This window comes from Crinia signifera, chromosome 2 (genome assembly GCF_055691185.1).
Source record: "Crinia signifera chromosome 2, ASM5569118v1, whole genome shotgun sequence".
NCBI classification, from domain to species: Eukaryota; Metazoa; Chordata; class Amphibia; order Anura; family Myobatrachidae; genus Crinia; species Crinia signifera.
This window is the reverse complement of record NC_139218.1, coordinates 256600957-256618062: the sequence shown is the minus strand read 5'-3', so window position 1 is coordinate 256618062 and position 17106 is coordinate 256600957. Positions and strand designations below refer to the sequence as shown.

The 17106-nt window shown below is 41.6% G+C and overlaps 1 protein-coding gene across 13 annotated transcripts in view; it reads right to left on the bottom strand.

Annotated features, from left to right (window-relative positions):
- DMD (dystrophin) overlaps window positions 1–17106 on the bottom strand; it is a 1973025-nt gene that overhangs the window by 1313904 nt on the left and 642015 nt on the right. For all 13 annotated transcript variants that reach the window (XR_014470468.1, XM_083174338.1, XM_083174337.1 and 10 more), the window contains one exon: window positions 12717–12867. Coding sequence is in view for 12 of the 13 variants with exons in the window: in XM_083174338.1 (XP_083030464.1) it covers window positions 12717–12867 (151 nt within the window). In the remaining variant the exon portion in view is untranslated. The remainder of the gene's footprint in view (window positions 1–12716; window positions 12868–17106) is intronic.

The following is a 17106-nucleotide window of genomic DNA, read 5'->3' as shown; positions in this document are numbered from 1 at the left end:
TTTATCAAAGTTGGACTCCTTAATATTGACTATAAGTCAAATACCTGATCACCAGTGCTATCATATGTTATTTTAGTTTGTTGCTTGTTTGAAGGGGTGAGTATTCCCATATTTGTAGCAACAGGTGAACTAGGTTAATCTTGTTATTGGACATAACTGCCAGGTTTTCTGCCTTCTTGGGATTCCAAATCATTAAAGGACAACAGAAAGCTCCAAAGGTCACACTTGGCTACTTCTGGACATTATATTCTAGACTTGGCAGGGATAGACTAAGATCTGGATTCAAAAATAGAATGAATTCTAATTTTGAACCAATTACAGTATAATAGTATCTTACTATGGTACCATTTTTGTAAAGTATCTAGGCAGTGACTGTTTCCAGTTACTATACACCAGGGGTGGCCAAACCTGTCTTCAAGATCTACCAACAGTTCCTGTTTTATAGGCAACATGTGGATATATAGTAGGAATGAATGCTGCATGTCTGTAAATGTAGGTAATCAACAGAAATCGGAGTATAAAAACACACAAAACATATACATATTGCACTGATATGGAGTAATAAAAAGCTTAATAAGTTAAAAGCAGACTCAATGGGATTCCTTTACAGTGGCTGCTGGCGTCCCAGCTTAGAAGATGTATGACAATAATAATAACTAAGAGACGGCCGCTTTGTTGGAACCAATGGTTAGTATCCTGAAGTAACAGGAAAGTTAATGAGCCAAAAGACCTGATTTAGCAAGTGGGCTGACAAGCAATGTTTCCATGCAGGTGTTTGGCAGGTATAAATTGTGCTGTTGGTGCCTGCGGGTTAGTATAAGCAGGAAAAGCAAAGTTAGTATTATGCTTACGCGGCGGGAGTCCCGGGATGTCACCCCTGAGTAGGAGTGCGGATAGCACTCACTAGCTGGAGAGAAGTAGAAACGGCACCTCCGTAGATGGTAAGAGGTCTGTGTGCTGGGGTGTTATCCCTGCTGCGAGCGGCTTTACATGTGTGGGTGCATCACTCAGATCCACTGCGCCAGTGGAAGCGGAGCTGCTGGCCGGATGTAGATGCGGCTGGTCTCTGAGTGTAAGGGCGGAAGTCGGAATCACGTCTGCTAGTAGCACTGGCGGAAGTGGGGAAGTTTGCCCCACTTCCGCCAGTGCTACTAGCAGACGTGATTCCGACTTCTGCCCTTACACTCAGAGACCAGTTGCATCTACATTCGGCCAGCAGCTCCGCTTCCACCGGCGCCGTGGATCTGAGTGATGCACCCACACATGTGAAGCTGCTCACAGCAGGGATAACACCCCAGCACATGGACCTCTCACCATCTACAGAGGTGCCGTTTCTACTTCTCTCCAGCTAGTGAGTGCTATCCACACTCCTACTCACGAGTGACATCCCGGGACTCCCGCCGCGTAAGCATAATACTAACTTTGCTTTTCCTGCTTATACTAACCCGCAGGCACCAACAGCACAATTTATACCTGCCAAACACCTGCATGGAAACATTGCTTGTCAGCCCACTTGCTAAATCAGGTCTTTTGGCTCATTAACTTTCCTGTTACTTCAGGATACTAACCATTGGTCCCAACCAAGCGGCCGTCTCTGAGTTATTATTATTGTCATACATCTTCTAAGCTGGGACGCCAGCAGCCACTGTAAAGGAATCCCATTGAGTCTGCTTTTAACTTATTAAGCTTTTTATTACTCCATATCAGTGCAATATGTATATGTTTTGAGTGTTTTTATACTCCGATTTCTGTTGATTACCTACCTAATTGTTATTTTTATTATTTATGTCTTTATATACATAAAATATTCTTGATATATACAGAGTGTCCGCCATTATTGTGCACAGTGTGATTGAACCACTTCATTGGATACTATATACCACCTCCCCTTTTTTGACAGCGCAGTGTATACCCCCCTATCCTCCATTTGCAAGAGATAAAAATCTCTCTTTTCTGAGTCTGGCAGACTCAATACACTTGCAGCAGCCATAGAGGGTTTATAAAACACACACATAAATACATTTTTTATTTTCTGTAATCCACACACCAGCGCCGGGGCTCCTGAGAGATCGGCTTATCCCCTTTCTCCCGGGAAAAACTTTCCAATTTATGTCTGAAAATGTGACAGTTAGTATTGACTACAGTTTTGTAACAGCTAGGTGATTTGGAAAACGTGGATCGTTGGTAGATCTCAAGAAGCGGTTTGGAAATCACTGCTACACACTATACCTTGCAATCAAAAGTGCATAATGGATAGTCATATATTGCTTGCCAATGACTGATTTTACAAATTCAAATTGCCACTTTGGTAATCCAAAGCTATGTAACATCACACATGTCACTCACTAAAATCCAATTTGTAATTAGGATCAGCTGCTGCAACTCAAAAAAAGGTACTTAGGGTTTGCCAATTCTAACTATTAGCATTGAAAAGACAATTAAAAAATCAATAAATCATGTACATCAACTTGTAATCAACTAGTAATAAAAACTAAAATTAGTAACATAATTCTAACAGGACTATGGGTAAATATGATTTAGGAATCCATTAATCTTGTTGTGTATTCTGTGAGCAAATGCTACAGTCATTAGTTCCATAATAAAATTTAGTCTGTTTCATTTTTAACCTAAGGTGAGTTTTGCGCTTCATAAACTCACAATAAAAATAAAAAGGCCCACTAGTCTTTAGGTAAAAAATATATATATAATTATATAGCCACAGCAATTCTCAGTTGTTATTCTCAAGGTTATAGTTTGAAAAGAGTAATGGTAATGGACCAGTAGTTGCTATGATACAAAAAGATCTTAAGGTCAATTCTGTTACTTCTACATGAACTTTTAAACTCTGTAAGATTATGCCAAAAGGGGATGTAAGCCTTTAATCTTTAAAAATTTGTATTTAAACCCTGAAAAAAACATCAAATCTTATTTTATGCATTGTACAGTGTAGCAATGATGTAAAGAGACTTTTTAAAGTGGCTGTGTGTTCCCAGCAGAATTACCCTGTGAGTCCCTTACTTCTACAGCCTACTGCTACAGCCTTTATCTACAAGATATTGGGAAATCGTGATCATGAGCAAAAACAATAAAACATTTTAAAAGTGTATAAACAGGTCCGATCTCTTAATTTGAAGTGCAAATTTAAAATAAAAGTCTAAGGGCCAGATGTATCAAGCTTCAAAAAGTAATAAAGAGGAGAGTGATAAACAGCCAGCCTATCAGCTCCTACCTGTCATTTTTCAAACCCAGCCTGTAGCATGACAGGTAGGAGCTTATTGGCTGGAGGTTTATCACTTTCCACTTTATCACATTTTGAAGCTTGATACATCTGGCTCTAAACAATCTCTAGGATCTGAACACTCTAACACTTGTATACAATACACTCTCGCTGCCAGAACCAGCAGCAACAGCAAATGAAAGTATCAGGCAGGTGTCAGCAACGTTTCGATTTTATTACAAAATCGTCATCAGGCATGAACATACATTAACAATTCTCACCTTATATCCCCAAACAGACAGTGCACGCTGATCTCCGTTTCCCGCGCCCCAGGGCGTGCGTAACGCATACGCGTCATCTACTGCGTCCGGTCTCCCGGCAACTGGACCCATACACATCACGCCGGCGTCCATGGAAACCGGCCCATAAAGATGACGCGACGCGCACAGACCGCTGACAGCCAATGGATGTCCACGTCATGCGCCCCCGCCATCTCCAAGACCGCAACCACGGCAACCGGACAAGCATGTCAGGTCCGTTACCTAGGTGACCCAAACACAGCAGGCAGCATAGAAAAGTGTAACAGCAACGTCTAACCTGGGGGAACGGAGCAGCGATCAAGATACATATAATACATTAAAAATGGCTGAACGGTGGTCCAAGGTAGATGACCAATCCTGTATCAACTGGATGTCACAGAATATTTGCAAGAATACATAATAATGAAATACACTAATAAACAATACATCATAAACAATACATCATAAACAAAAAAGGGTCTCATTTTACCAGAGGATATAAAAATAAGAAAAGCAGGTACAAGGGCCCAATGAGTGTGGAATAGAAAAAAAAAGAGCTACAAGAACGCATGGAATCCCAGATGGTCATTAAGGCCAAATGGGGTCATGGTTCTCAGTCTGTGGATCCAGCGGGATTCACACTGTAAAAGTAACAATGACCTATTACTCCCCCCAAAGCCCCTGGGGGATATGGTCAATGATAATATATTGTAAGTTGGCCATACTGTGTCCAGCCTGCGCAAAGTGTCTTGCGACAGGCTGGTCACTGGTCCCAGAAAGTAGGGCCGCCTGGATGGCATTTTCTTATTGGTTGATGTGGCATTCTTGTCCTTGGTCGTTAACAGTGCCAACCTAGGGATAGATAGAGCTTTGTTTTTCGCCTTCACCAGTAAGTCCAGATCATAACCCCTAACCAAAAATTTGTTTATCATAATATCAATCTGGGCAGAAGCATCAGTCTGGCTACTACGAATACGACATGCACGTAAAAACTGAGAAAAGGGGAGACCGAACTTCAAAGGTTTAGGGTGAAAGCTATCCGAGTGCAAAATTGTATTTCTGTCTGTCTCCTTCCTGAACAGAGAGGTGGAAAGAACTCCATCCTCAAAGCTACGGACCTGACATGCTTGTCCGGTTGCCGTGGTTGCGGTCTTGGAGATGGCGGGGGCGCATGACGTGGACATCCATTGGCTGTCAGCGATCTGTGCACGTCGCGTCATCTTTATGGGCCGGTTTCCATGGACGCCGGCGTGATGTGTATGGTTCCAGTTGCCGGGAGACCAGACGCAGTAGATGACGCGTATGCGTTACGCACGCCCTGGGGCGCGGGAAACGGAGATCAGCATGCACTGTCTGTTTGGGGATATAAGGTGAGAATTGTTAATGTATGTTCATGCCTGATGACGATTTTGTAATAAAATCGAAACGTTGCTGACAGCTGCCTGATACTTTCATTTGGACTTCCGTGTCAGCTGCCTGATACTTTCATTTGGACTTCCGTGTCAGCTGCCTGATACTTTCATTTGGACTTCCGTGTGCTGCTGTTGCTGCTGGTTCTGGCAGCGAGAGTGTATTATATATATATATATATATATATGGAAGAAAGTCATGACCTTTTAACAAGTTTGTGTAGCACACATAGTGGGATATTGTGCCATTCCTCCTGCAGTACAGTCCCAAACTGTAATAGTGTAGAAGGGCGAAGCGATCGCGACCGCAACCTGCGCTCAAGTTCATCCCACAGATGTTCTGTGGGGTTCAAATCAGGGCTTTGCGCAGGCCACTCTAGTTCGTCATTCCACTCCATTGTAGTCCTCAAAACATGACACGTTGCATTGTCATCCTGGAACACACAATCGTCATTCCCATAGAAACGCAACAACGTAGGTAACATGGAGTTATCCAGAATATCTTGGTAGGTCGCCAATGTCATGTTCCTATGCACCTGTCACGCCACGCCAGCAGAAACAACCCCAGAACATGATGCCTCCACCTCCAAATTTACTGTTGGCACTACACATTCGGGTAACAGGCGTTCTCCAGGCAATCTCCATACCCACACTCTCCCATCTGATTGAAACAATGTGAATCGTGATTCATCGCTCCATAGGACTTGTTTCCATTGCTCCACCGTCCAGTTTTTCCGCTCCTTACACCAACAAAGTTTCTGTTGTGTATTGACTTTTGTGAACAGAGGCTTGTGAGCTGCAGCTTGACCACAATAACCAAGTGCGTTTCCTGTCCGTCATTTTATGGCATATTATCTGCTACGACGCTTGCTTCCCTATTTATACATGTACTGTAGGAAGAGTCCATATACACTTTACCAAAGTAGAAGAGAAAAAAGTACTCTCTTTTGTTTGGGGGCACTCTTTTAAATTGTCAAAAAGATTTATTACAAAGAATAATTATAAAATTAGCTTTTAATAATCATTTAAAATAAAGGTTTGTAGACATACAGACATGCAACACCAAACATTAATAATCTCAGGTGAAGTACAGCTATTTTATAGAATAATATTATACTATCCTATAGATTTATAGACTCCGGAAATTACCAGATAAGAGGAACACTTATATGGGCAATTTAAATGGCTGTGCTTTGTGTCAGCCTATACATATATTCTGGTTCCTATTCTTATCTTCATGGTAAAGGAAGTTGACTAGCGAAATATGTTTTTACAAATTGTATAACCAGAGAGGAATTGTCCTGCCCTGGTGCAGTCCGGACATTGGTAATTATACTTTTTGCAATTATAGCTATATCTTAATAATTATTGCAATTTCCGTTAATTATGATGGAACAGATAACATACTGGTGCTGGGTATTGTGTTGCGACGGTAACCACTCAAACAAGGGTGTGGGATATAGATACTGGAGATAAACAGGTGACACTCACAGTGGTAAAGATCACTAAAGCTGCTGATGATTTTCGCAACCATCCTGGTTCCCTAAAAGTCAGTAAACATTCAGCGATGTTCTTTCTGTATGAAAAGGGTGTCAGAAAGAATGAAATTGGGGCATCTGCTGTCTCCTTTAAGTAGGTCAATTACCCTGTTGTACTATGGTCAGTGCAGGGTTAATTGATTTCAGTACATGTAGGAGATGAGAGTGCCCCTAAAGGTAGGTACAGATGGGGCCCGGCTCGCCATCTGACTGAGACGTCTCACGTGCACGCGCGTCTCAGTTTCCGTCGGCGGGGCGATGGGAACCCTGTCCGTCTCCGCTTCAGGGGGATGGACAGGGTTAGGGGGGGTGCGGGGAGGCGGTGGGGACCCCGGGGAAGCGCCGTCGGAAGGGGACATGCGCGCATCTCGTGCGCACGTCCCCTTTTGCTGTACAGATGGCAGGTGGCGGGGGATGGCGGCTGGCATCGCCATCCCCTGCAATGATGAGACCTGCCCCATCAGTATGTGTGAATAGAAGAAAGTATCAGAAGGCGTCTTACTCTCGGGGGTAGGTGCGCTGCTTTCTGCTATGTGCTGTATGCTGGATCATTGATCGCGGATGAGCGACACCTGCCACCTATCTGCGTGAATAGTCAGCCAGACCACATGAAGTGGGGAGCAGAAAAAGAGAGTGCGCAGAGGTGCTGTTTAAACAATATAACAATGTGGCAATCAGCAGTGCGTAAGTATAAAAGTAGCGGTTACCGCCGCTTACCCGTCAGCATGTAACCAGTCTGATTTCTCATTAGGTCTGGATCTGCTAGCAGCCGCAAGATGCTGCAGGGTGTGGGGGTGAGCCGCTAGTGCGGCTAGGTCAGACGGCCGTCTGGGGGTGGAGCTTCCTCAGTGCTGTATCAGCCAAGGGGTTCTGCTATCTGTGCCGTATTATACCATGTGTGCCGCCATGTGTGCCGTATTATACCATGTGTGCCGCCATGTGTGCTGTATTAGTCATGGGGTGATGCTAAGTGTGCCGTAACAGTCCAGGGGTGATGCTAAGTGTGCTGTATCAGTCCAGGGGTGAGCCAAGTCTGCCAAATAATTCCTGGGGTGAGCCAAGTCTGCTGTATAATTCATGGGGTTCTGCCAAGTGTGCTGTATTAGTCCAGGGGTGATGCTAAGTGTGCTGTATCAGTCCAGGGGTGCTACTAGGTATGCTGTATCAGTTTAGTGTTTGTGTGACACAGTCATCCAGCTACCTCGGTGCAAACTTTTGGCTTAAAAACAATATTGTGAGGTGTAAGGTGTTCAGAATAGACTGGAAATGAGTGGAGATTAATGCTATTGTGGTTAATAATAGTGTAGGAGCAAAAAAAAAACACACCTAAATTCTGTGATTTTAGCTTTTTTTACGCTTTTTAAAAAAATAAAAAAATCGGAATCCAAAACCCAAAACCTTGAGGGGGTGTTTTGGCAAAACCCATTAGAACCCAAAACCTGAAGGTAAGCAGAACCCAAAACCCAAAATGCAAAAAGAGTCCGTTGCACATCCCTAGTATTTAGTGTGGTGACTTCTTCACAAGACAGTAGTAAAATATTAGGGTTAGAGCAACAAAGATGATACAGTGCTTGATTTTATTATAATAACAATATTTATTTATGTAGCACCCTAACTCTATTTGAATAGGAATACTTTCTCAAGGACATATCAATTACATATATTAAAAAAATTTACCATGGCAACCACTAGTTGTTAAAACACATACATGTATTTATGAAGTACAGATTTAAATTGTTAAAATATGCAAATGGATGAAGCATGTCAGAGGTCTACTCATTAATTAATTCTAAAAAATATACTTTATTCATTGTTATATGTTCTTTTCCATAAAAATAAATGATGTGACTTTAAAGTGATTGAGGCACTGCAATAGATTACCTGCATGCAGAGACAGATTTAGACCTCATGGGGTCCTAGGCAAGATACTGGTTTGAGGCCCCCAAACCCCTAAATTAACTGTAATACCAGAGCGTATTGCATTACCCATAGAAACATTCATGAAAACATTAGATAAGAACCAATACGCCCATCTAGTCTTCCCTAAACACATGTACATAGACACACAAACCAGGTTCAATTTTTCATTAGGTACCAATTAACCTACCAGTATATTTTTGGAGGTACTTGTTTCCTAGCTCTGCACCCATCGCATCGTATACTATAAGCCTTACAATGGTATGCGATGCGATGCGACGCGATGGCACCCGATGTTCTACAATTTAAAATCGTATACCATCGCATTGTATGCCATTGTATGCCATATACAATGGTATATGATTTTAAATTGTATAAGCACCCTAATGGGTGTTTTCAATGTTAAATGTGCCCCCTATAAGATTATTAATTGTATAAGCACCCTAATGGGTGCTTACAATGTTAAAAGCAACCCCACGCCACCTCCAGTGTCAACGGCAACCCGAAGCGTGGCGAGCGTAGCAAGCCCGTGAGGGGCGGCGGTACGCGTTCTCCGACCTTTTCATACCCCCGCTATCCATGTCGGCGTGGAGTTGATTTTAGATAGTGTGGCGAGCGCAGCGAGCCCGAAGTGTGGCAAGGTGATGCGGAATACATGTAATGTAATACGTGTCCCCTCTCCGGGCTCGCTGCGCTCACCACGCTTCGGGCTCTAAAATCAACTCCGTGCCAACCTGGATAGTGGGGGTATGAAAAGGTTGGAGGACCCGTACCGCCGCCCCTCGAGGGCTCGCTGCGCTCACCACGCTTTGAGTTGGCGTTCATAGTTGGGGTGGCGTGGGGGTGCAATTAACAATGTAAGTACCCATTAGGGTGCTTATACAATGAAAAATCGTATAGGGGGGCCAAAATGCGATACAATGCATAAGATGCCATACGATTGAAAATCGTGGGCGCCGTGCTAGGAAACAAGTACCTTTTTGGATTGTGAGAGGAAACTGGAGCACCAAGAATATACCCACACAAGCACAGGGAGAAAATACAAACTCCACACAGATAAGGCCATGGTGAGAATTTAAACACATGTAAACACCTACTGTACTACTCAAATGTCTATATGGTAGTGAGCACAGGATTAGTGTATACAAGGGTATATATAGTAGTAGGCACAGGGTTAGTGGAGTCAGGGGTGCATATAGTATATATTCCTTCAAGTGGTTTGTTTTATCAACGGTTCAGATCCTCTTTTATTCGTTCTTTTTTTTAAATTAATTTCAGAATAAAAGAAACACACTTTAAGGTGTAATTTTTCAAGTCATCTCAGAGTGCTGCCCATTAGCTAAAATATCCAATAACCAAAATGATTTCCAGACTTGGGGAGGCACCAGACACTGCTGTATCTTTAATATATACACTACATGTGCAGGGCACTCCTCCGGATTTTCAGTACAATGAAATGGACGAACAAACACCATAGTTTTGTCCATTTCATTCTATTGAAAATCCAGAGGAGTGCATGTATGTGTAGTGTTCACAGACTGTTATCTATAGCCTTGGGCACCCAGGTATTAATTTTAAAGTTTACGGAGTGCCGGTCTTTCTCTGTCAGGTATATACTGTCTATATAGTTAATGTGGTAAATGGCCATTTCTGGCAACCATCACTAACGGTACATTGTGTTTGCTAATCACGTTAGAAGAGTAAAGGATAATTAGAAAACCCTTAAATTCCTTGTGCAATTACAGTATGTGAGCACAGCTGAGGTTGAGGTGAGAAAGGTTTTCTCATTAGAGAAGCTATAAAACTGGCCTTCCTTTTGAGCTAGTTGAGTATCTGGAGCATCACATTTGTGGGTTTGATTATACTCTCAAAATGGCCAGAAAAAGAGATCTTTCATGTGAAACTCGACAGTCTATTCTTGTAGGCTATTCCATATTAGAAAAAGACAAAAAACTGAACATTTCCTACAACAGTGTGGACTGCTCAGAGAACAGCACAAACGGGTTCTCCCTCCACAGTGCAAAGCCTATACAGGATCATTAGCAGAAGGCACCAGACTCACTGCTCAGCCTGGGAGCTCTGAGTTGGATGCGGGAAGAGGAAGAGAGACACAGGAGGAGAGAGATACATGATCTTCGTCGCTGCACTTAGACAAACAGCAACAAGTACAGTGTGCATGAGGATTTCAGACTGGGCATGCACAAACTACGATACCCAGATAAACTGGATTGCAGGGTTTTGTAACAGAAAATAAACTCCAAGCATTGAGTTGTGTACTAGTACACTGAAAGCCTAGTAATGGATGAGATGGATTTCTTGGGGCATGACTATTGGCCCCTCAGAACCCGCAGGGCCCTAGGCAGGCCCCTAAGTTGCCTTGTGGAAAATCCAGCCCTGCATGCATGTACCCTTTAGTGAATTTAAAAATAAATAGTTACCACAGTTAATGAACTATAGATGGAACCTCTCTTGTTAGACATAACCTGACACGACTATCGCCATCTGCCAGGTCCACCATCCACCAGGAATGTTGTCCATGCACACAAGACATGCGCGCACCCCATTCTTCACCATGCGGCAGAAGTCCCATCAGAATGCTTTCTACCTGCACAGCTCTGCTTTACCGCTCCGCTGCTCCCTGTTGCTCCCTGCAGCCTGCACTGACCTCAGCTGAGGTACACCCCAATGGGACGCACAAGCGAGTGAGATGCCCCGCCATCTGCCATCCACCGTCCACCAGAAACTGCGATATAGCAAGCTGGCGGGCTGACAGAGCGGCTCCATCTGTAAGGTAGGATCTCTGCATATCTGGATTAAAAATTCCTGGCTTTCTTTCTGACAAGGGAGAATAGCCACTGTCAGTCAGGATCCTGACTATCGGGTATTTAAACAGTCAGAATCCCGACTGTCGGGCTATGATCCGGCACCTGAGTTAAGATTCAGAAGGTCTTGGTTAGGCTGCATTGTAGTGACAGCCTCAGGTGTCACTACAATGCAGGTGCTGCTGGGTGGGTTTAGTACACATGATGGATCAGTTAGGCTGCAGGATGGCATGGTTAGGATGTGGGTAGTTTAGGTGGTGTTGGTGAGGGAGGTGGGATGCTATAAGTACCACCGATAATATGGCAAATGCATAAACCGGCACAGTGCTGGATCCAAGGATGTCAGATTGTCGTGGTGTACATGTAGTTCTATATTCATAAGATATAATAATAACAAATAATATGCATCATGATAAGAATTATAGTATATTAATTTAATGAATATTACATTAATTTACTTTAATTCTTATCATGATGCATTTTATTTGTTATTATTAACAAACTAAACATCCTAACAAGGTGTACTCTGTATCATAGGGTGATTTTATGTAATCAACTTTCATACATTTCTGGAATCCCACAATGAGCAATGCATACTGTATTTTGTTGTTTAATACTTGATCATCAAAGTTATGAAATACGGTATATCACATACTGTACAGCGCACAAGGTATTTATCTAACAACTTGTGTATTTATTTTACCCTTATAGTGTATAGAAAGTGTTTATATATGTATATAATTGTTATAAATATTATTTAAGTTTTCAATCTATTTCTGTTGTATTAGTGGAACAGTAGATATAAACTGAAAATGGTGTAGGTGTTAGCATTATGCATGGCTGGTGTAGTAGTTAACATTACAGATTCACAGTACTGAGAACTAGGGTTCAGTTCCAGACCTATCTATGTGGAGATTGTATGTTTCTTCTTCGGGTGATCCGGTTCCTGCCCACAATACAAAAATAGTACAGATACTGTAGGATAATTGTGTTTTAACAAAATGTCCCTAATGTATTGTATAAATATGTATGTGTCTGTGTGTGTGTGTGTGTGTGTGTGTGTACATGTTATAGGGAATATACAAATGGAGCCTTGTTCAACTAGCCTTCTCTGGAGAGCCATGGCTCACCAAGGTTTATTATCAACAATTGATCTCAGCTGCAGTACAGTACCTAGAACAATACAGTAGAGGATTAGCAGAGGATTAAGTCCGGCTCACTTAATCCTATTAAAGGGCAAGACGAGGATGGCTCTATCTGTATGCTACATATAGCGCATTTCCTGGTGCTGTCAATGCCGTATACCACGCTAGTCTGCAGCCTCCGATGAACCAACTACATAAATAACATGGTTTTTCAAATGGCATATCAGGAATAATGACATTAAAAGGTTTCTTTAACAATGATCTGCAGTATGGTAAGATAATTATAATAAAAATAATAATGATAATACAATTTATTAAAAAGATTTAATACATTATATATATAAATGCTTGCTAAAAATGGAAACAAACCTTATGTTCTTCTAATTGATGTTTTATATCTTCCAAGTCAGGTCCCAGAATTGCAGCCTCCATTTTCTTTGTCCGATTTTCTGTTAGGGAAAGCCACTCACTCAACTGCTGAAGTTGCTGATTCTGCAGGTCCATCAAAGCTCTATGCAAGCTAAAAATAGAATAAACAATATTCCAAGTCTGGTTAGCATGATCTGTTACTTAAGAAAGTGATATAAATAAATAAAAAACATAAGAAGATTTAAGTTGCACCTCAGAAAATGTTATTACCTTATGTCTAGTTCAGTTTTGATGATGCACTTTGAACAGAATTGCATTACAATAGTTCTTAGCCCACCCCCACTGTAAATGCAGCTGTAAAAATGTGGCATGGAAGAGGGGGACTGCTGCCACAATGATTCAAATTGCAACTTTGAGCAGAAGGGCCAGAATGGCATGAACATGGCACCACACCAACTGATTCTTGGACATGCCTGCCACTCCTTAAAAGTTTTAAAAAGTATTTTAAAAGTTAATAACTCATTTAACCAGTCTTTTTTAACAGTAATTGTCTCTGGCGACCTCTATTTTTATTTTGTTTACCAACTTAATCTCTAGCTAAATACATTTGTCAAACAAATCACATGCCTGTAGAGATGAGCATCATTGTGGCCAAACAGTGTCATAGAAAAAAATACATTAGAATATGGGCTGAGATGAGAATAATGCTCCAAGCGTGTGCAAAGATCAATATTTTCCAGACACGAAATAAGATGTAAAAGGTCACCCTGAAAATGTTTTGCTGTATAAAACAAGTCTTTTAAATTTTGATACTTCAAAATAAAAAGTAATGGTTCCGCACCCCCTACAAACATTAATGCTCCTGAAATCATTGGCTAAAGACTATATTGATAAACAAAAAAAAACTGAAGTTTTGGTTATGTTATGAGGTAATCTTCTTTTTTTTATTAATCATCGCCTTAGATATATACACACAAAATCTAACATGTATTTTACATTTGGAGTCTTCAATCAATGCTGAAAGATGTTATACAATTAGAAGTACAGTACTTAATAGTTGTTATTTTTATTGCATTAAACCATGGGTCTTCAACCTATGGCCCCCCAGATGTTGTGAAACTACATGTTCCAACATGCATTGCCACATTTTTTCCTATAAGAGCATGCCAAAACTGTCAGGGCATGCTGGGACATGTAGTTCCACAACATCTGGTGGGCCACAGGTTGAAGACCTGTGCTTAAAACTGAAAGGACATAGGCCCTTTTTCAGATCTGATCGCAGTACAAATTTGTTCTCAAAATGGGAAAAAACATGTGCACTGCAGGAGGGACAGATGTAACATGTGCAGAGAGAGTTAGATTTGGGTGGGGTGTGTTGAAACTGAAATCGAAATTGCAGTGTAAAAATAAGCTAACTTTCTCTGTACATGTTACATCTGCCCCACCTGCAGTGCACATGGTTTTGCCCATTTTGTGAACAAATTTGTACTGCGATCAGATCTGAATAAGGGCCATAATGAAGAATGCTGAGAACCATTGGTGTTTCTATAATGGGTGCAAAGTATGCAGTACGCATATGCCCCTTGTCCAGAAGGGCCTAGCATCCATGTTTTATTACTCGAAAAAAGGAAAGGTTTACTGTCACTAAGACAGTTTAACGGGCGCTACCCTTTGGGCTCCTTACTCAAATAGAGCAGCAGCTGAATAGGGGGGGTTGTCAATCCAAAAAAACCACATACGATTGATGGACTAAATCGTAGTATCGACTACGAGTAAATCGACTAAATTAGTATGGACAATTCTGTGAACCACTCACGATTAGAGGGAAAGAGTCCTGCACTGGTTTGCAGATGGATATAATAGTCCCTTGGAGTGGTGCCTGCACCCCATCTTTCATCCTCCCACCTTGTGGATTACAAACATTGGATTCCTGAACCAGGACTTTGACACCTATCGCAAGCACCACCATCTGCTGTGAGCCAATCAAGGACACAAAGCCGTCGGCACCACTCCAAGGGACTATTATATCCATCTGCAAACCAGTGCAGGACTCTTTCCCTCTAATTGTGAGTGGTTCACCGAATTGTCCATACTAATTGTGTACTTAGTCCATCAATTGGAACAGGATCCACAATAAGAGGAACTTTTTCCAGGGGTGCCTATCCCAGTATCCAATCTTATTATCAATTTAGCACATTCATAATACCTGCTCTTTTAAAAAAAAAATTTTTTATTGTGTATAATTATGTTTACAGTGTCACATTAAATTCTAACTCATGATCTAACATGCTGTGTAGTAATTGGTATAAATCCTCAGAGCGCAGCTTTTTACCTTTTCTATCTTATGTCTTATTACTCACCTTCCCGGAGTCCCACGTTGGGTGCTGCAGCTGTGGCAAAAATCACAGCCAAAATAGAAACTTTGCATGCGCAATACTGAAATTAATCTCCAAAACATGGCAGGCGCCATGTTTCCAGAGACCTTGAGGCCATGATGAAGCATGAAGCCAGAGCCTACTGCATTGTGGATAGGAGGAGGCCCACCCAGAGTCTACACACAGGCCTACTACTACTTTCTCCTTTATTTAAAACTTGAACATTGGATCTACTTTCCTGGTGATAATCATAAACCACAGTGAAAATAATCATTGTACTTAGCTCACAAAATGAAGCAAAAACATACATTAATGAGATTTTGGATAGATCTGTACAATAAAATAAATGTTTAAAGTTGCACAATTCTGTAGTTATTCAGAGGTGTCACTGGGTGTGGCAACACCCGTTGCGCACTCTGTATTTACAACCCCACCTGAGGCATGTCCACCCAAAAAGGACGTGGCCGAATTGAAAGGGGCATATTCTTGTGGACCCCGTTTTGGACACTCTGGGTGTGTGTCCAGTACCCCCAGAGATGCTGACTCCCCAGGAGACAGGGTTGCCTACAGTGTTGGCTCTTTATCTGTGATGTGGCTGAGTGCTGCAGGAGAGTATCACAATGCAGCACCTGGTTCCTGTCACTACAGAAGAGCCGGCACGTTGGTGCCACTGGTTATACTTTGCTTCTAAAGAGAAGTCCTACTGATGGGGAAACCGGCTTGGCCTGTCAGATTAGAAAGAGGTTTGGCAAAATGTGTTTCTGGTGATTTCTTAGATATTGCAGTTAAATAGTATGGGGCAGATACAGTGGATTAATATAAAGTATCAACCTACCAGCTCATGTCATTTTTCACAACCTGTAACATGGCAGTTAGGAGCTAAATGGGCATTTATTTTGTTATCTCCACTTTATCTCTCTCCAAGGCTTCGTATATCTACCCCATATTGTATCTGATATAGAGAGTCCCAGTTAGGAGTGAATAAAAACAGATGCAAATAAGTAGAATAGAACAAACCATGCCGCAATGCAACCTGTCAAATACATTTATTGTTTGCACACAGGGTAAATATTATTGCTTTTGTATGAGAAACTTTTTACACTGGAATTTAGCTCAGACCCCTTTCCCTGCTAGAAACAACTCGTAGACACTGGGTGATATAATGTTGCTCAGTGTATGGCTTTTAGTATACATGCACAAGGTCATTCTGCAATTAAATTCTGCTACTTTCTTTTATCACTGGCTATACTCAAAATGTTTGACATGAAGCCGGCATTTGGAGGTGATAAATGGCCGTTTTCTGGGAGTGTCAGGGAAAACGCAGATGTGCCAGTCATATGAAAGGAAGTCGAATGACATCAGGTCCAGCTCCGATCATCCTGCACACACTGCAAGAATCATATGATAGTGAGCGGATTATGTATGGATTTGCTACAAAACATTCTATGAATTGTAGGAGTTTGCTTATCTTTAATGAACAACTACTTTACTTTTATGGTAGACATTAAAGTGGATATTTAACCTGTCATAACTTATTTCATTTATATCTTCCTTCTTGGAGACTTTCTGTAAAATATAGGAAATACAAAGATGTGATACTTGTTTACTATTTATGCCACTGCTGCCTAATCCTCCACCATCTTGAATAAACAATAGCTGGAGGTTAATCATTTCCCATGCATGCTTGACAGCAAACATCTAGTTATGGAATCTCAAAAGCAATCCTAGAATTACATCCATATATTTCTTAAAGCTACAGTATACACCCTTAAACCATCTGTTTAATGTACACATAGTCCTCAATTGTCCCTAAAGCACTCATAATCACCAATGTATTTTACATGTACCGGTGTGTTTCAGTGGGCAGATACCTACTGAAGATACTACCGAAAACATATACAAGCAATATTCATCTCACATTGTTGCCATGACAGGTTAGGTATGAAATCCTAGCAGTTAGAATCCTGACAATCCGGGCACCCCAGTCAATATGTTACCTCTAGCCCTATCCACAG